Source organism: Mobula hypostoma, chromosome 12 (assembly GCF_963921235.1).
Source record: "Mobula hypostoma chromosome 12, sMobHyp1.1, whole genome shotgun sequence".
In the NCBI taxonomy this organism is placed as follows: Eukaryota; Metazoa; Chordata; class Chondrichthyes; order Myliobatiformes; family Myliobatidae; genus Mobula; species Mobula hypostoma.
Genome location: NC_086108.1, coordinates 63,672,684 through 63,692,706, shown reverse-complemented (window position 1 = coordinate 63,692,706; position 20,023 = coordinate 63,672,684). Strand labels below are relative to the sequence as shown.

The window sequence follows — 20,023 nt, the reverse complement described above, 5'->3', positions numbered from 1 at the left end:
ATTCGAAGGTTTAAAAAATGGTCTAATTCAGACAAGTATTAGAGAAGGAAGTGGAATTGGCATTGGCTGAAGAACTTGTAGCAAGACTGATTTGTGAAATTGTGAAATTTCTGCTTATACAGTAGTGAAGGAAGAACTAAATACAAGAGATTCTGCAGATGCTGGAAATCCAGAGTAACACACAGACGATGCTGAAGGAACTCAGCAGGCCGGGCAGCCTCTATGAAGAGGAATAAAGAGTTAATGGACTAACACCTTTCATCAGGACATACAGAAGATATGAGTATTTAGAGATATTGTTGAAAATTAGTATACTATTATATTACCTGGTTATTTTATATCTAAACTGCACTGCTTGTACTAACTTTTTTGTGTATTAATATTTCTTGTAAAGTTATATTGCAACTGTGTATCAGCGCCTATATGGTTTACCTTTTGTGTACTAATTTAATAAAAAGATTTAAAAAGAAAGAGATATTGTAATGTGTCATGGGCTTCTACGCAAAAACTGGCTTATGCCTTCAGATGATGCTGTCAATGAACAGTTGTTGGATGGAAAGATGTGGGGGAGAGACTAAAGAGAAGTTAGATGGTTGTTCTTAGCCTTGATTAGCAGGAAGAGCTGACCCAGAAAGAAATACTTAGTTACTTCAGAAGTATTAAATCGAGAGAATGTTCTGATCTTCTTTACAAATGAATGCTTCCTTTCCTCATGTTTCCACAGCATAACACATTTATTGAAACATTGATTTTAAAGGGGAGATTTCTTAGTGATCTTGAGTTAAAGAGGATTCAGAGTTGCAAAGAGGAGAGATAGAAAGCTGGTCCAAGGAGCCAAGGTATTGTGTCATACAATAGATACTACTGCTCCCTTGGTTCAGCGTGGAACTGCGCATATCTTGTATGGCTGAGGGCTACGTAATAGATGCATTACAGCATCAAAACTTGGCTTGACACCCACAGGAAAAACAAATTTGAACTTCTGCATTAAAGAAGTGAAGAAAAGGAACAATTGCATTCTAGCCAGTGGTTCTTCCATGCAGTTGCGTTTTCCTGCAAATGAATAGACATATGCATTATATAATTACAGGCATGTGAAATAATCTTTCTATTCACCGGCACTGAGAATAAATATTGAAGCACCCCGAGTATAAATACCCAGCACAATCTTCTCTTTATCTGCTCAATCATAACATAATTTTTGGGGCTGAAGTATAATCTTTGCAATCAGTGGTTCCTGAATAAGATTCAGAAAATATCTTCACAAATGAAGAAGAGTTTCTTTCATTGGCTGACCTTAGTCTGGATTTGAATCAATTGGATCAGCAATTCCCTCAGAATACATTACTTAGATTAGAAAGGAATGGAGCCTAGAAATAATTTGCTTGGTTTCCACTATGAACACCATTTAAAAATATGAATGGACGTATCTTACTGCAAGTGCAGAAAGTTGGTTTAACTTAATTTTTAATACACATTCATTTTAATTTGTATCCATTAAAAAAATGTCAAGCAAATCCATCTTCTGATATCCACATCAGTTTAATTTTAATACCATTTCTCAAAAAAAGTGAATATATTGAACTGCTTTAAGTGAAAAAAGCAGTTGTTCTTAAGCCAAACTAAACTTCACGTTTTCAATGGTAATAGTTTGGTCTGGATGGGAGAATTATCCTGAAGGAACTAATACAACGCAGATAAATAAGCATGATCAAATGCTTCATATATAATGGCAGCTCATATCTGACCATATCCAGAGTGTATTGGAAGGAGGTATGTGGTTTGAACAGCACGGCAGGCATATTACAGTCACGGTATTGGGGAAAGTGAAATGGTTCCACTTTCTGGAACACCACCTGGTACCTAGAAGGCCAAAGACTATTCATGTAGAACACTTCCTGGAAGGATAATATCAATTGGATAATATCATAACAAACCAAAGAAGTTGGTAAATGATCAAGCAAAAATAATCTATTTAATAAACAACATAAATACCACGGGATAAGACAAGCCCAGGTATCATCCCTGATGAAGATGGCAGAGTCTGTCATTGAAATATCAGTTATAATCAATAACTGTACCGGGAAACCCAAAAAGAGTTTATTTGTCACATACACCAGGAAAGCACTAGATCGTTTTTCAAAATAGTCTGTTCCCTCAATATTTTCAGGCTCTTATCTTAGAAAATAAATAATATATTCAGAAATGAGATGAAAGTTGCCTTTATAGTTGGCTAGATAAAATAAAAATGTCAGAATAATGATGGTGAATATGAAGATTTTCATTTGTGTTATTAGCACAAAATAGCATTATGAAGAAGCTAAAAGTTTGTAGCCACTTTCCTCACAAAGATTACGAACTTCTGTTCACTCGATTGATTTAAAACATTCTCCAAGTGGTAGTATCCATTCTATCAAAACTATTGAAGGATCCACATGTAAAAGGTTAATCTGTCAGGTCGACAGAAATGGACATGATATACAGTACAATCCAAGTAACTTGAACCAAATAAATAACAAGGAAGCTGCTTTCTTTCTTTCATTCACTCCTAAAATATTCAACTAATTACTAATTTCTGCCATATACCGTGACATAAATGAAACCATTTACCTCCAGAGAAAGGGAAAAATGCTTCTTTTCTCACAAATTTCCAATTTTTGTCCGGGAAGTGTTCAGGATTAAATTCCTCAGGTGTTTCCCATTCTGATTTGTCCATCAACACTGAGTAGAGGTTTGCAGTTACTTGTGTGCCCTAACGACCAAACAAGAAATACATGTCAAATGAAATAGAAAGTTTCAATCTTCTATATCTAAGCTTGGATGTGAGGAAAGGCTAGAAGATATATAGGGCTTCAACTCATTAAAAACCAAAATACAACTGAACAGAAGCCCAAGGGACCATCTTAATATGGTTGCTGAGTTTCATCATTACCTCTGCATGTTGCAAAAGTTAAATAAATCTACAAATCAACAACATTCACTAGTTGAGTTCTATACAAGTCTGTTCTGCTCAAGAGCCAGGAATAGTCCCAGGGTGAGTCCGGGTGAGATGGAGACATAGACAGCCATCTGGCCCACGATGACCATCAAGACCTCTGGGCATCCACCCATATTAATTGGGTGTTGTGAAATGAACTTGAGCTTAAGATAATGGAACCATTAGGAAACTGTGATAAAATTTACCCTGCAATTTGAAACATAGAAGCTAAATTTAAATGTATCAGCTCTACAGAGGCATGAGAGAGGAGCTGGCCAAACTTGACTGGAAAGCGACACTTGCAGGGATGATGGCAGAATTTTAATGGCTAGAGTTTCTGGGAGCAATTCAGAAGGCACAGAATAGATGCACTTCAAAGAAGAGAAAGTATTCTAAAGGCAGGATAACACAACTGTTGCTGATAAGGGAAGTCAAAGCGAAAGAGGAGGGCATATAATAGAGTAAAAATTAGCAGAAAGTTAAAGGATTGGGAATTTTTAAAAAATAACCAGTAGGCAACTAAAGAAATCATTGGTGGTGGGGGGGGGAGGTGGAGAGAAGATGAACTATGAAAGTAAGCTAGCCAATAAATGGCAGATGAACTGAATTTGTATTTTGCATCAATCTTCACTAGTAGTATGCTGGAAGTTTCACAGTATCAAGGGGCAGAAGTGAGTGCAGTTGCTTTCCCTAGGGAGATGGTGAAAGATAAAGATAGAGAAGCCACCTGGACCCTGATGGACTACACCCAAGGGTTCTAAAAGAGGTAGCTGAAGAGATTGTGGAGGCATTAGTGACGATCTTTCAAGAATCAATAGATTCTGGCATGATTCCAGAGGACTGGAAAATTGCAAATGTCATTACACTCTTTCAAGAAGTGAGGAAGGCAGAAGAAAGGAACTTATAGACACAAGAAAATCAGCAGATGCTGGAAATCCAAACACACACACAAAATCAGTACTGATGAAGGGTCTCAGCTTGAAACGTCGGCTGTTTACTCTTTTCCATTGATGCTGCCTGGCCTGCTGAGTTCCTCCAGTATTTTGTGTGTGTTGCAAAGGACTTTTAGGCAAGTTAGCCAGACCTCAGTGGTTGGGAAGATGTTGAAGTTGATTATTAAGGATGTGGTTTTGGGGTACTTGGAGGTACATGACAAAATAAGCCAAAGTCAGCATGATTTCCTTGAGGGAAAACCTTGTCGGACAAATCCATTGGAATTCATTGAATAAATAACAAGCAGGATAGACAAAGGAAAATCAGTGGATGTTGCGTACTTGGATTTTCAAAAGGCCTTTGATAAGGTGCCGCACCAAGGCTGCTTAACAAGATAAGAGCACAGGAAAAATACTAGCATGGATACAGCATTGGCTGATTGGCAGGAGACAAAGAGTGGGAATAAAAGGGTCCTTTTCAGATTGGCTGCCAGTGACTAGAGATATTCCAAGGGGTATGTATTGAGCTGCTTCTTTTTACATTTTACAATATGTCAACGATTTAGATGATGAAATTGATGGCTTTGTGGTCAGGTTTGCGGACGAATCAAAGACAGGTGGAAGGGCATGTAGGGTTGAGGAAGAAGAGAGGCTGAGAAGGACTTAGACAGATTAAGAGAATGGGCAAAGAGGTGGCAGATGGATACAGTGTTAGGAAGTGTTTGATCAGGCAAACACTTTTCTATTAGACTATTTTCTAAACGGGGAGAAAATTCAAAAATGTGAGGTGCAAACAGATTGGGCAGTACTCACACAGGATTCTCTAAAGGTTAATTTGTAGGTTGAATTGGTGGTGAGGAAGGCAAATGCAATATTAATATTCATTTCAAGAAGACTAGAATATAAAAGCAAAGATGTAATGCTGGGGCTGTATAAGGCACTGGTGAAATCTCATGGAGTATTGGGAGCAGTTTTGGTCCCTTATTTAAGAAAGGACGTATTGACATTGGAGAAGGTTCAGAGGAGGCTCACGAGAATGATTCCAGGAATGAACGGCTCATCATATGAGCAGTGATTAAAGGTTCTGGGCCAGTGCTCACTGTAGTTTTGAAGAATGAGGGGGAGGGGATCTCATTGAAACCTATCAAATGCTGAAAGGCCTAGATAGAGTGGATATGAAGTGGATGTTTCCTTTGTAGGGAGCATCAACGACCAGAGAGCATAGCCTCAACTTAGAGGGATATCCATTTAGAACAGAGATAAAGTGGAATTTCTTTAGCCAGAGGGTGAAGAACGTGTGGAATTTGTTGCTACAGGTGGCTATGGAGGCCAGGTCACTGAGTGCATTTAAGGTTGAGATTGATAGGTTCTTGATTAGTGAGAGGTGAAAGCTTCTGGGGAAAAGGCAGGAAAATAGGGGTTGAGAGGGAAATGGATCAGCCTTTATGAAATGGTGGAGCAGACTCAGTGGGCTGAATGGCCTAATTCTTCTTCTATGCCTTAATCCCATTCTCCAGCATGACTAATATTCTTCTATGCCCAAACAATTCAATGCTCATCCAGATGCTTCTTAAATGCTGTCAGCACTTAACTGTATCTGAATGTGAACTAAACAAAAGAGATGGTTGTTGGCTTCAGGAGAGCACCGAGCGACCACTCTCCGCTGACACTGACTGCTCCTCCGTAGAGATCATTAAGAGCACGAAATTTCTTGATGTTCACCTGGCGGAGAATCTCACCTGGTCCCTCAACACCAGCTCCATAGCCAAGAGAGCCCAGCAGCGTCTCTACTTTCTGCGAAGGCTGAAAAAAGTTCATCTTCCACCCCACATCCTCACCACATTCTACAGGGTATGTATCAAGAGCATCCTGAGCGGCTGCATTACTGCCTGGTTCGGAAATTGCACCGTCTCGGATTGCAAGACCCTGCAGTGGATAGTGAGGTCAGCTGAAGGGATCATCGGGGTCTCTCTTCCCGCCATTACAGACATTTACACCACACGCTGCATCCGCGAAGCAAACAGCATTGTGAAGGACCCCACGCACCTCTCATACAAACTCTTCTCCCTCCTGCCATCTGGTAAAAGGTAATGAAGCATTCGGGCTCTCATGACCAGACTGTGTAACAGTTTCTTCCCCCAAGCCATTAGAATCTTCAATTCCCAGAGTCTAGTTTGACACCAACACACATACACACACACACACACACACAACTGAACACCACTCCACTCCCTTTGCAATTTTTGCTCATTTCTTTCTCAATTCCTGCTGAAACATTGTTTACATTGCTTACATTTAAATCATTTATTATTATATTGTAATTTGTCCTTTACTGTGCCTATTGTCTTGTTTATTAATTATTGTACTGTCTTGCACTTCATGTAGTCCCGGGTAGGCCTGATTTTGTGTTGTTTCACATAGTTTAGTGTAGTTTAGTGTTGTTTCACATAGTCTGGTGTAGTTTTGTGTTGTTTCATGTAGCACCATGGTCCTGGAGAATTGTTGATTCGTTTTTACTGTGTACTGTACCAGCAGTTAAGGTTGAAATGACAATAAAAGCGACTTGACTTGACTTGACATTTTAGAAGTGACTGGGTGAGCACTTAAATTGCTCTACTTCCTGCACTCTCTCAGGCAATGTTTTCATCATTTATTGAGTGAAAAGATCCCACTCATTCACTAAGTGAAAAAGTCCCTCTCAGATCTCTGCTAAATCAGTGAACCCTTCCTAAATTTATGAACTTAAGTATGTCTATCACTGATATGGAGAATAGTTTCCTGCAGACTACCCTATCTACACCCTTCATAATTTTATATATCTCAATCGGGTAACTTCTGAACCTCCTTTGTTCCAGAAAGAACAGACACCGACTCTGCAATCTCTCCTCATTACTGAAACATCCCATCCTGGGGAACATCCTGGTGAAATTCCTCTGCACCCTCTCCAGCAATGTCACATCTTCCATATAGTGTGGCGACCAGAACTGTGTGTAATGCTCCAGCTAAGGTACAACCAATGTTTTGTAAAGTTGGAATCAACCTCCCTGCTGAGCAAGAGAGGATGCTTCTATGGCTGTCAGTATAGGGGTGGATGGTGCAAATTAGTGGTTTATGTAGGGAGTAGGAAGAAGCAGTATTTCGCTTCCCCAAAGTTGTAAATTAAGGTGTTAATGTGAAACCCATCAGTATGCTTCTTCTGCTGCAGAGCTGGATGAGGTCATTGTAGCTTGAAAAATGCAAGCTCTGGCTGTTCTCAACCAATTTTTCTAAGATGCAAGGCAATAACAAGCAAATTGTCCTTGTGGTCTTCATCACATCCTAGTTTGTTTGTGTGCACATATGTTTTACTCCTGAAAGGATATGTGGTGTTAATCCATTTTTCACATCATGTTCCGAGGAAAACTAAGGATAAAGAGTGGACTTTGAGAATGGAACAAGGAGAGAGATTCAAGTCAGCAAAAGTCAGTTCTAAAACATAAAGCAGTTTTTAATCATAGTGAATAACAAAAAGTTTGCATGGAGCCAAATAAAAAAGAGAATTATTAAAGAAATATTTTGACAGGAGCAATGGAAACAGTGGAGATTTGTTTAAACAAATAAATTAAGATGGACTGATTATGAATGTATTTCTTACCTGTGAGGCTCTCGTGATATCTTGATAGATTTGTAGATTTAATCCACAACACAAGTATTTGTCAGAATAGTAAAAAGGAAGGAAATGCCTCAATAGGGCTTCAAGAAATGAATTATTCATATCAAAACACACCCTAGCTTTAGCAAATCTCTCAAACTGTGAATACTCACAGCACCCAGCTCTTATAATCATCTTTCTTGAGTCTTTCATCTTATTTATATTATATTCTGTGTTCGTTCAATACGATTTCATGTTGAAAACCTGTGTTTCAATTACCTTTGGTATGAAGTATTTTCCCACTGTTGTATCTCGAGTAGTTTCCCTGTGAAGAGTAAATGGGACTAAGATGCCTTTTCGCTGTATTTCATGAACAACTGCATTGGTGTAAGGAAGATTGATTCGATCATCCATCACAGGATCTTGCTGGCCAATTACACTCACAATCTCATCATGGACTTTCTCTGCAAAGAAAGAGAAAGGGTACAGAAGGATCCAGATGACCATCACAATGCTACTTTTCAAACAATAAGAATTAAGCTTTTAACATGCCACTGTGCCCCAAGCAATGCTCCAGTAGATATGGGAAAAAAAACAACATATAAGAGTATCTTAACAGACAGGCAATGCTCAGTCCATTAGGTAGTCTCAGTGGAAAGAAGGGTTAACATTACAAAAGGGAGATCTGATGGTCATGTGCTCAGAGCCATACAGCAAAGAAGAAGGCCTTGGCCCAGCAAGGTCCTATTGATCATCAGGTCCTATCAATATTAATCCCTTTTATCAGTGCTTTGTCTATGGCCTACCAGCTTCAGTGATTGAAGTAATTGTTCAAATGCTTCTTTGATATTGTGAATGTATTTGCCCTTGTCACCTTCTCAGGCAGTGTTGCAAATTGTAATAATCCTCTTGATGAAAATTTTCCTCAGATTTCCTCTGAACATCCTACACCTCATCTTAAACCTTTGTCCTATGGTCTCAAACTACTCTGCCATGGGGAAAAATGTCTTACTATCTACCATATCTCTGTTTCTCGTGATTTTGTGTTTCTCTTTCGTCCACCTCAGATTTCTCTGCTCCAAGGCAACTTCTTGGTGAATTTCTTCTGCATTTCCTCCAATTCTAGTCCGTCCTATGGTGTGGTGACTAGAACTGCAAACAAGTGTACAATATTCCAGCTGTGAGAGTGGGTCACAACGTTAAAGCTCTTGGGAACCTGAAATATGAACTTTCCCTTTCCACAAATGTTATCTGACTTGCTGAAAATCTCCAGCATGTTGTGATTCTTATCTCGGATTCCCAACATGTAAAAGGAAATATTGATCTGTAATTAAAGACAACTGTGGTAATCATTTCCAATTGCAGAGTGTGAGCATGTCAGTAAGATGCCCATTCTCATTTGAGACACCCATCTACCTGGCATAGGGGTGGTGGGCTGAGTGGCCCTGTTACCTTGCCATGTGGCCCTACTACCACACCAAACCTTTCATGCAGGAATCTTACAGTTTAAATGATCTCATACGGTATGTTGAATTCTGAAGGCACAGTTGTGTAGGATAAGATATTTGTATTCTATGTGGTAGAATTTCATAGGAAAGCTTATCACTTGATGAATTTAGTTTAGAACTCATGAATGATTGCCAAGGTGAAGCCTACTTCGGCAATGCTCAGGAGGGACCTAGTTGAGCAAACCTGCCCAGGGAACCAAACCATGGGAACCAGCTGTATGTAGGTACCTTTAAGATAAAAACTACCTCTAAGCTTCCAACTCCTACATCCAACAAATCACAATCTCATAAACCTCACCATCTCATCTCTTCTCGTTTCCTCCAATCCTCCCCCTCCACCTGTCTTCACACACTTGCCCATTCTGATCTAGGACAACCAATTCTCTTTGGACACCACCGTAGTGTGGTGAACCAGCAATTCAGGTTCAATTCCTGCTGCTTGTATGTTTTCCCCATGACCATGTGGGTTTCTTCCAGGTGCTTCAGTTTCCTCCCACATTCCAAAGATTAGGGTTAGTAGGTTGTGGACATGATATGTAGCTGCCAGGAAATGGCAAAACTTGCAGGCTTCCCCTACCACGTTCTCGTGCTGTGATGTTTGTTGGTGTAAATGACACATTTCAGGGAATGTTTTGATGTTTATATATATATCAAATGAAGCTAATCTTTAAAAAATAGGCTTAGCTTGTCTGACACCACAAACTTCACTTTACTATTCCTCCCCGGAAAATTTCCCTATTCTTCCCTCCCTTGTCCCAATACCTACCTGCTTCACTCATTTTGAAAAGAAAGTGAGCAGACAAATATTCTTGCATTAAGCTTGTAAGACTAGTTAAGTTGCACACAAGGACTTGTGCACAGGACAATTTTACAACAGAAAACATTTAGATAAAGCATGCAGAGCTCACCACAGAGTACACAGTCATGGATCCTTATCCAATGCAGCAGAATTTCTAGGCCATTACTTAGTTTTCCATGGGCTAGGATTTGTGAAACCTTAACAACAGCTACATAAATGGCTATTGTGTTAAGTTCTACATAAGCACCTTGTTAATGGTAATGTGTTTTAGGCCAAAAGAATATAAAACACAGGAGCACAATTAGACCATTCAAGTCTACTCCACCATTTCATCATGGCTGATCTATAATTTCCTTTCAAACCAATTCTCCTGCCTTCCTTCTACAACCTTCAACATCCTTACTTATCAAGAACTTTATTACAGGAAATATTCTAGCATGGATAAGGCAGGGACTGATTGACAGGTGGTAAAGAGTGGGAATAAAGGAAGCCTTATCTGGTTGTCTGACGGTGACTGGTGGTGGTCCACAGGGTTCTGTGTTGGGACCGATTCTTTTTACGGTAAATTCAATGATTTAGATGGTGGAATTGATGGCTTTGTTGCAAAGTTTGCAGGTGATATGAAGATAAGAGAAAGGGTAGGTTGTTTTGTGAAGTAGAGAGGTACAGAAGGACTTAGACAGATTAGGAGAATGGGCAAAAAAATGGCAGATGGAATACAGTGTCGGGAAGTGTATGGTCATGCACTTTGGTAGAAGAAATGAGAAGGTTGACTACTTTCTGAATGGAGAGAAAATACAAAAAACTGAGGTGCAAAGGAATTTGGGAATCCTTGTGCAGGATTATCTAAAGGTTAATTTGCAGGTTGAGACTGTGGTGAGGAAGGCAAATGGGATGTTTGCATTCATTTCAAGAGTCTAGAATATAAAACCACTGATGAGACCTCATTTGGAATTCTGTGAGCAGTTTTGGGCCCCTTATGTTAGAAAGGATGTGTTGAAACTGGAGAGGGTTCAAAGGAGCTCCACGAAAATGATTCCAGGATTGAATAGCTTGTCGTATGAAGAATGTTTGATGGCTCTAGGGCTGTATTCACTGGAATTCAGAAGATTGAGGGGGTGACCTCATTGAAACCCTTCGAATGGTGAAGAGTGGATGTAGAGAGTATGTTTCCTATGGTGGGAGAGTCTAGGGCCAGAGGACATAGGCTCAGGATAGAGGGGCGTCCTTTTAGAATGGAGATGAGGAGGAATTCTTTCAGCCAGAAAGTGGTGAATCTGTAGCACTTGTGGTCAACTCTTTATATATATTTAAGGCAGAGGCTGATAGATTCCCGATTGGTCAGGGCATGAAGAGATATGGAGAGAAGGCAGGAGATTGACGCTGAGAGGAAAATTGGATCAGCCATGATGAAATGACGGAACAGACTCGATGGGCCAAATGGCCTAATTCTCCTCCTATATTTTATAGTCTTATGGTTTCTATCAACCTCTGCTTTAAATATACCCAATGAATGAGGCTCCACAGCCATTTAAATAGAAAATATATACAATAACGCTGGCAAGTGCAGTGTAAGAAAATGAAAATTTCACTTGTAAAAGATCTGAATGGCTGGAAACAAGGAGATAAAATGAATAGGATATTAAGGTACTGTGGGAAGTGAATGCATTGTGAGCAGGAAGGATTGAGAAGTGAACTGGGATATCATGAAGGGTGAGGCACAATTATAATTTTGAAAAGAAAGGTAAAAAGGATAGTGGAAGCATTATGAAGGAGATAATGGATTCATTGAATGCTAAGACTGATGGGTTGGAAGATGCTAGCAAATACAAACTTGTAATCCACCAAAACGGTAACTATATTCATGAACTACACAGATTTGCATTGCAACAGCCTTTATTTGGAGACAGTGAGGAGTTGTTCAATGTGTAACAAAGATGAGGTACAGGAGAATGGCAATGATGGAGGATAAGGACCAGTTTTGCCTCCATTCAGGAAGTGAAGGGTCAGCAGTCTGTTCTGGTGGGAGGTGGACATGTGGATATATGGAAAGTTTGGATATCCATGGTATAAATGAGATGGCTAGGATTATCAAAATAGAAACTACAATAGCTATCAAATTGATCTGGCCACTCATTATTCTCAAAAGTATTGAAACAATGGGTCATTCTTCAAGCAACACACATCAAAGTTGCTGGTGAACGCAGCAGGCCAAGCAGCATCTATAGGAAGAGGCGCAGTCGACGTTTCAGGCCGAGACCCTTCGTCAGGACTAACTGAAGGAAGAGTGAGTAAGGGATTTGAAAGCTGGAGGGGGAGGGGGAGATGGAAAATGATAGGAGAAGACAGGAGGGGGAGGGATAGAGCCGAGAGCTGGACAGGTGATAGGCAAAAGGGGATACGAGAGGATCATGGGACAGGAGGTCCGGGAAGAAAGACGGGACGGGGGCGTTAACCCAGAGGATGGGCAAGAGGTATATTCAGAGGGACAGAGGGAGAAAAAGGAGAGTGAGAGAAAGAATGTGTGCAAAAAAATGAGTAACAGATGGGGTACGAGGGGGAGGTGGGGCCTAGCGGAAGTTAGAGAAGTCAATGTTCATGCCATCAGGTTGGAGGCTACCCAGACGGATATAAGGTGTTGTTCCTCCAACCTGAGTGTGGCTTCATCTTTACAGTAGAGGAGGCCGTGGATAGACATGTCAGAATGGGAATGGGATGTGGAATTAAAATGTGTGGCCACTGGGAGATCCTGCTTTCTCTGGCGGACAGAGCGTAGATGTTCAGCAAAGTGGTCTCCCAGTCTGCGTCGGGTCTCACCAATATATAAAAGGCCACATCGGGAGCACCGGACGCAGTATATCACCCCAGTCGACTCACAGGTGAAGTGATGCCTCACCTGGAAGGACTGTTTGGGGCCCTGAATGGTGGTAAGGGAGGAAGTGTAAGGGCATGTGTAGCACTTGTTCCGCTTACACGGATAAGTGCCAGGAGGGAGATCAGTGGGGAGGGATGGGGGGGACGAATGGACAAGGGAGTTGTGTAGGGAGCGATCCCTGCGGAATGCAGAGGGGGGGGAGGGAAAGATGTGCTTAGAGGTGGGATCCCGTTGGAGGTGGTGGAAGTTACGGAGAATAATATGTTGGACCTGGAGGCTAGTGGGGTGGTAGGTGAGGACCAGGGGAACCCTATTCCTAGTGGGGTGGTGGGAGGATGGAGTGAGAGCAGATGTACGTGAAATGGGGGAGATGCGTTTAAGAGCAGAGTTGATAGTGGAGGAAGGGAAGCCCCTTTGTTTAAAAAATGAAGACATCTCCCTCGTCCTAGAATGAAAAGCCTCATCCTGAGAGCAGATGCGGCGGAGACGGAGGAATTGCGAGAAGGGGATGGCGTTTTTGCAAGAGACAGGGTGAGAAGAGGAATAGTCAAGATAGCTGTGAGAGTCAGTAGGCTTATAGTAGACATCAGTGGATAAGCTGTCTCCAGAGACAGAGACAGAAAGATCTAGAAAGGGGAGGGAGGTGTCGGAAATGGACCAGGTAAACTTGAGGGCAGGGTGAAAGTTGGAGGCAAAGTTAATAAAGTCAACGAGTTCTGCATGCGTGCAGGAAGCAGCGCCAATGCAGTCGTCGATGTAGCGAAGGAAAAGTGGGGGACATATACCAGAATAGGCACGGAACATAGACTGTTCCACAAACCCAACAAAAAGGCAGGCAGAGCTAGGACCCATACGGGTGTCCATAGCTACACCGTTAGTTTGGAGGAAATGGGAGGAGCAAAAGGAGAAATTATTAAGAGTAAGGACTAATTCCGCTAGACGGAGCAGAGTGGTGGTAGAGGGGAACTGATTAGGTCTGGAATCCAAAAAGAAGCGTAGAGCTTTGAGACCTTCCTGATGGGGGATGGAAGTATATAAGGACTGGACATCCATGGTGAAAATAAAGCGGTGGGGGCCAGGGAACTTAAAATCATCGAAAAGTTTAAGAGCGTGAGAAGTGTCACGAACATGGGTCGGAAGGGATTGAACAAGGGGTGATAAAACAGTGTCGAGGTATGCAGAAACGAGTTCGGTGGGGCAGGAGCAAGCTGAGACAATAGGTCAGCCAGGACAGGCAGGTTTGTGGATCTTGGGTAGGAGGTAGAAACGGGAAGTGCGGGGTGTGGGAACTATAAGGTTGGTAGCAGTGGATGGGAGATCCCCTGAGCGGATAAAGTCGTTGATAGTGTGGGAGACAATGGCCTGGTGCTCCTTAGTGGGGTCACGATCGAGGGGTAAATAAGAGGAGGTACCCGCGAGTTGTCGCTGTGCCTCGGCAAGGTAGAGGTCAGTACGCCAGACTACAACAGCACCCCCTTTATCAGCGGGTTTAATAATAATGTTAGGATTAGTGCAGAGGGAGTGGAGAGCAGAGCGTTCCGAAGGAGTGAGTTTGGAATGGGGACAAGGTGCGGTGAAGTCGAGACGGTTGATGTCCCGTCGGCAGTTGGCAATAAAGAGATCCAGAGCAGGCAGAAGACCAGAGCGGGGTGTCCATGAAGAAGAGGAGGGTTGAAGACGGGAGAAGGGGTCATCGGTGGGGGTGGAAGAGTCCTTGCCGAAGAAGTAGGCTCGGAGACGGAGACGGCGGAAGAAAAGTTCCGCATCATGGCGAACACGGAACTCGCTGAGGTGTGGGCGAAGGGGGACAAACGTGAGGCCCTTACTGAGGACAGAGCACTCTGCCTCCGACAGTTGAAGGTCGGAGGGGATGGTAAAGACCCGGCACGGATGAGAGCTGGGATCAGAGGGGGGAGGGGGGAGGCTGGGGGTGTCAGTGGAGAGGAGAGGGTTGGGGAGAGAGGAAGATGGAGCCTCTGAGGGCTCAGGAGTTGACGGTGGGATCTGAGGAAGACGGGGCTGCGGAGTGGTGGTGGGGGAAGGGGAGACGGGAGTCACAACAGCAGCACATGAAGACCCGGCCTGGAGTTCAAGGCTGGAGTTGCAGTTGGTGGTTGCGTAATCACTTCGAATGTGTCCATGGTCGTTGCTGGAGTCCGGGTTTTGAATATGTCCTGAGGTGTTGGAGCCGCCGAGATCAATGGCAGAAACCGCAATTGAAAGTTCATGCCTGCTAGCATCGGGGCCGGCAGGCTCTGGAGTCCGTAGATGTAAGATCTTGCGATCTTTGCCTAACATGACAAAGTCAAAAAAACGGTGATTGCAGGCATTCTTCATAACATTTTTCTTTAGTGTTAATTTTCCAAATTATGTTTCTTAGATCATTCTAAGTATCAATATCTCACAGCACCAATACGTTAGTACATATGGTATCTTGGTACAAATCATCACTGTTCACCAATTTAAAATCAGGCAAGATCATAGTAACACACACAAAATACTCAAGGAACTCAGCAGGTCAGGCAGCATTTATGGGGGGGAATAAAGAGCTGCTGTTTTGGGGCTGAGGCACTTCAACAGAACTGGAAAGGAAAGCAGTGGGGTGAGGAGAAGGAGTACAAGCTCGAAGGTGATACGGAAACCAAAAATGCAAGAAAATCTGCTGATACTGGAAATCCAAGCAACACACACAGGCCAGGCAGTATCAGCGGAAAAGAGTGAACAGTTGATGATTGGGCCGAGACCCTTCGTCAGGACTGCAAAAAAGAGATGAGAAGTCAGAGCAAGTGGGGGAGGTAGAAGCACAAGGTGGTAGGTTATAGGTGAAACTGGCAGTGGGGAGTGGGCAAAGTAAAGAGCTGCGAAGTTGATTGGTGTAAGAGATAAAGCGCTAGAGAAGGGGTAATCGGATAGGAGAGGACAGAAGACCACGGAAGAAAGGGAAGGGGGAGGAGCACCAGAGGGAGGTGACTGCCAGGTAAGAAGAAAAGGTGAGAGAGAGAAACAGGAGTGGGGAATGGTGAAGGAGAGGGTGGGTGCAATTCCTGGAAATTCACACCATCAGGTTGGAGGCTACCAAGACAGACTAGAAGACCATAAGACGATAAGATATAGGAGCAGAATTAGGCTATTTGGCCCATCGAGTCTGCTCTGCCATTTCATCATGGTTGATCCAATTTTCCTCTCAGCCAAATCTCCTGCCTCCTCCCCGTATCTCTTCATGCCCTGACTAATCAAGAATCTATCAACCTCTGCCTTAAATATACATAAAGAATTGGCTTTCACAGCTGCCCATGGGAAAAAAATTCCACAGGTTCATCACCGTCTGGCTAAAAGGAGTTGCTCCTCCAATCTGAGTGTGGGCTCATCGTGGCAGAAGAGAAGGCCATGGACTGACATGTCAGAATAGGAATGGGAAGGTGAACTGAAATGGGTTGCCACTGAGAGATCCTGCTTTTTCAGGCGGATGAAGCACAGGTGCTGGGCGAAGCGGTCTCCCAATCTATGTTGGATCCCACCGATGTAGAGGCAGCCACATTGGGAACACCGGATACAGCAGATGACCACAACAGACTCACAGGTGAAATATCACTTCACCTGGAAGGACTGTTTGGGACCCTCAATGGTAATGAGGAAGGAGGTGTAGGGGCAGGTGTGGCACTTGTCCACTTGCAAAGGTAAGTACTATGAAGGAGATCAGTGTGGAGGGACAAATGGACAAGGGAGTCACGTATGGAACAATCCCTGTGGGAAGTAGAAAGTTGGGGGAGAGCAAAGATGTGCTTGGTGGTGGAATCTCATTGGAGATGGCAGAGGTTACGGAGAATTATGTGCTGGGCAGAGAAGCTAGTGGGGTGGTAGGTGAGGACCCTATCCCTGGTGGTATGGCAGATATGCGCAAAATAGAAGAGACGTGGGTGAGAGCAGCATTTTTGGTGAAGGAAAGAAAGCCCCTTTCTTTGAAGAAGGAGGACATTTAATTAGTTCTGGAATGAAAAACCTTATCGTGAGCTAAGAGCAGATGCAGTGGTAATTGGACTGAGAGAAGTGGATGGCATTTTTACAAGTGACATGGTGGGAAGAGGTATAGTATGGCCAGATTTGGGAACAGCTTCTTTCCAACTGTGATAAGACTACTGAATGGATCATGACCCGGATCGAGGCCGTACCCTCCAAATATCCAAACCTGCCTCTCGGTTTTTTTGCACTACCTTACTTTCCATTCTTCTATTTTCTAATTATGATTTATAATTTAAATTTTTAATATTTACTATCAATTTGTAATCCAGGGAGCAGGAAGCGCAGAATCAAATATCGCTGTGATAATTGTACGTTCTAGTATCAACTGTTTGGCGACAATAAAGTATAAAGTAGTTCAGTAAGCTGTGAGAATCAGTGGATTTATAAAAGACATCAGTAGATAAACTGTTTCCTGAGACAGAGACAGAGAGATCGAGAAGGGGAAGAAAAATGTCAGAAATGAACCAGGTAAATTTGAAGGCAGGGTGGAAGTTGGAGGCAAAGTTGATGAAGTTGACAAGCTCAGCATGGTGCAGGAAGCAGCCCCAATGCAGTCATTGATCCAGCATAGGAAAAGTTGGGCAGTGATATTGGTGTAGGTCTGGAACATACGAGGGGTGATTGATAAGTTCGTGGCCCATGATAGAAGGAGTCAATTTTAGAAAACCAAGCACATCTATTTTTCAACATAATCCCCTCCTACATTTACACACTTAGTCCAGTGGTCCTGGAGCATATGGATCCCTTCTTTGTAGAAGTCGGCATCTTGGACCTCCAGATAGTGGTCCACAGCAGGGGTGATTGATAAGTTTGTGCCCTAAGTTAGAAGGGGATGAGTTATTAACTTCAAACTTTCTGCATTATCACTCAGAGAGTGGAACTGCACGTGCATGTAAGGAGAGCTGTATAACTCATCTCCTTCTACCTTAGGCCACGAACTTATCAATCACCCCTGCTGTGGACCACTTTCTGGAGGTCCAAGACGCCGACTTCTTCAAGGGATCTGTATGCTCCACAACTGCTGGACTAAGTGTGTAAATGTAGGAGGGGACTATGTTGAAAATAAATGTGCTAGGTTTTCTAAAATTGACTCCTTCTGCCTCAGGCCACTAACTTATCAATCACCCCTCGTACTGTTCCGTGTCGCGGACAAACAGGCGGTCATAGCTGGGACCCATACGAACGCTCATGGCTATACCTTTGGTTTGAAGGAAGTGGGAGGAGCCAAAGGAGAAATTATTGAGAGAGGACCGTTTTTGTCAGATGGAGGAGGCAATAAGTTAGGTCTGTTGTCAGAGAGCTTTGAGGCCCTCCTGATGAGGGGTGGGGGTGTATAGAATCGAGACATCCATTGTGAAAATAAGATGATCAGAGCCAGGGAACTTGAAGCCGTTGAAAAGATCCAGAGTGTGTAAAGTGTCACATATGTAGGTAGGAAGAGATTAAACTGGGTTGGGGGGAAGAGATAAAACAGAGGTGAGGTATACAAATATGATTTCAGTAGGCAGAGGTCTGCAGATATAATGTTGGTGGGACAAGGGTATGCAGGTATAATTTTGGTGGGGCAGATGATAGGTAAATCCAGCTGAGGGGAAGGTAGGTGGAGAGGGAGGACAGATCAAATGAGAAGCCTGGACGTGAGAGACAGAATGGCTGAAGGGTTGAAGAAGGAGGAATCTGATACGAGAACAGATCCCATGGGAGAAGTGGAAGGAGGACGGGCACCAGGGGGAGGTGATGGGCAGGTGAGAAGAAGAGGAGTAAGAGGGGAGCTAGGATTGGGAATGGAAGAGGAGGAGGGGGGAGAAATCAATGTTTATACCGAAGGGTTGGTGGCTATCCAAATGGTGTTACTACTCCAACCTCAGAGTGGCCTCATCATGGCAGGAAAGGAGGCCCTGGACCAGTGTGTTGGAATGGGAATGGGGAGTGGAATTAAAATGGATGGACAATGGGAAATCCTCCCTGTTGCCGGTGGAGTGAAGGTGCTCGGTCAAGTGGTCCCCCCAAATCCACGTCGGGTTTCACCAATGTAGACTAGGTTGCACTGGGAAGACCATAGCTTCATTAAGTATAATCACAGAAATTCAAAAATCATAGGCAGAAATCGAGAACTTCCTAAATTTCTCCTGAGTTACTCACCTTGAATGTCTGGATACCCTGCCATGTACAGCAGTGCCCAAAGTAATGTGGTAGCTGTCGTCTCAGATCCAGCAAAGAAAAGATCCAATGATGTATACAGCAGATTTTGGTCATCAAAACTAGAGTTAGGAGCAGCCTTAAACAGCAAGAAATATATTAAAGTGACAACAGATTTAAGTGATATGTAATGAGTTTCAGCTTTAGCTTTCCTGGTTACATGGCGCAACCTCACCCACTGAGCCTGTTGTACCAGGAGTTAATGAGAGTGGGTGATTACAGCTGGCTATAATAAACTGCTGGTTGTTTGAGCAAAGATGGCAAACCCACCCTGTGTGTCTGTTCTCTCAATGATCAACAAGGGTGCAAAGTCACAGCTCCACTCATTCTTTTGATTTGAGTGGAATCCAGTGCCTGCTTGCAGACTAATAAGGTGTTTGGATCAGTTTGCCACTAGCTTAACCGATGCCTGCTCTGGTAATAGGAAGTTTGCTGGGTCAATATGGTTCTAGAATTGGTGTCTTGGAGTAAATAGGTGGATTAACTAGGACTCATTCTAAGCTTGTTTTAACAGAAAACATAGTAAATCTGAAGAGTAGTGGAGTTAAACCAAAGTATTTGTTAGTTGTGAGTAGATTTATTAACAAACAGAAATTCTCTGCATTTTGATGCAAGGGAATGTGAATATTTCACAACTAACTCAAAATTAGGTTTTCAGGAAGTTAAGGGACATTGTGCGATTAATATCAGAAAAATAAGCGACTTTAAAATTCTCAGAATGCTTTGAGGATTTTTGCTTCCAAAATCTGATGTATCAGTACTTTTAAACTTACTGCTCCCTATTCCACAACCTCAATCTTTAGCACCTTTGAACAAAGATTCACACTGGGAGTTTTATTGTGAAAGAAAGCCTTGTATGTCTGTTTTAAAGGACAATAGGAAATCAAAATATTTAAGGACAACTAGAAGGTGATAACTTTCCCTTTGCTTAGACCATAAACCATAAGATATAGGAGTAGAAGTAGGCCATTCAGCCCATTGAATCTGCTCCACCATTCAATCATGGGCTGATCCAACTCTTCCAGTCATCCCCACTCCTCTGCCTTCTCCCCATACTCTTTGATGCTCTGGCTAATCAAGAA

At 42.8% G+C, this 20,023-nt stretch overlaps 1 protein-coding gene across 1 annotated transcript in view; it reads right to left on the bottom strand.

The window, feature by feature from the left end:
• Window positions 1-342: 342 nt before the first annotated feature.
• Window positions 343-20,023, bottom strand: part of LOC134354869 (cytochrome P450 2J2-like) — a 27,505-nt gene continuing 7,824 nt past the window's right edge. The window contains exons 3-6 of the mRNA XM_063064285.1: window positions 18,885-19,020; window positions 7,820-8,004; window positions 2,611-2,752; window positions 343-1,053 (exon numbers count right to left, since the gene is read on the bottom strand). Coding sequence (XP_062920355.1) covers window positions 878-1,053; window positions 2,611-2,752; window positions 7,820-8,004; window positions 18,885-19,020 — 639 coding nt within the window. The 3' untranslated portion in view covers window positions 343-877. The remainder of the gene's footprint in view (window positions 1,054-2,610; window positions 2,753-7,819; window positions 8,005-18,884; window positions 19,021-20,023) is intronic.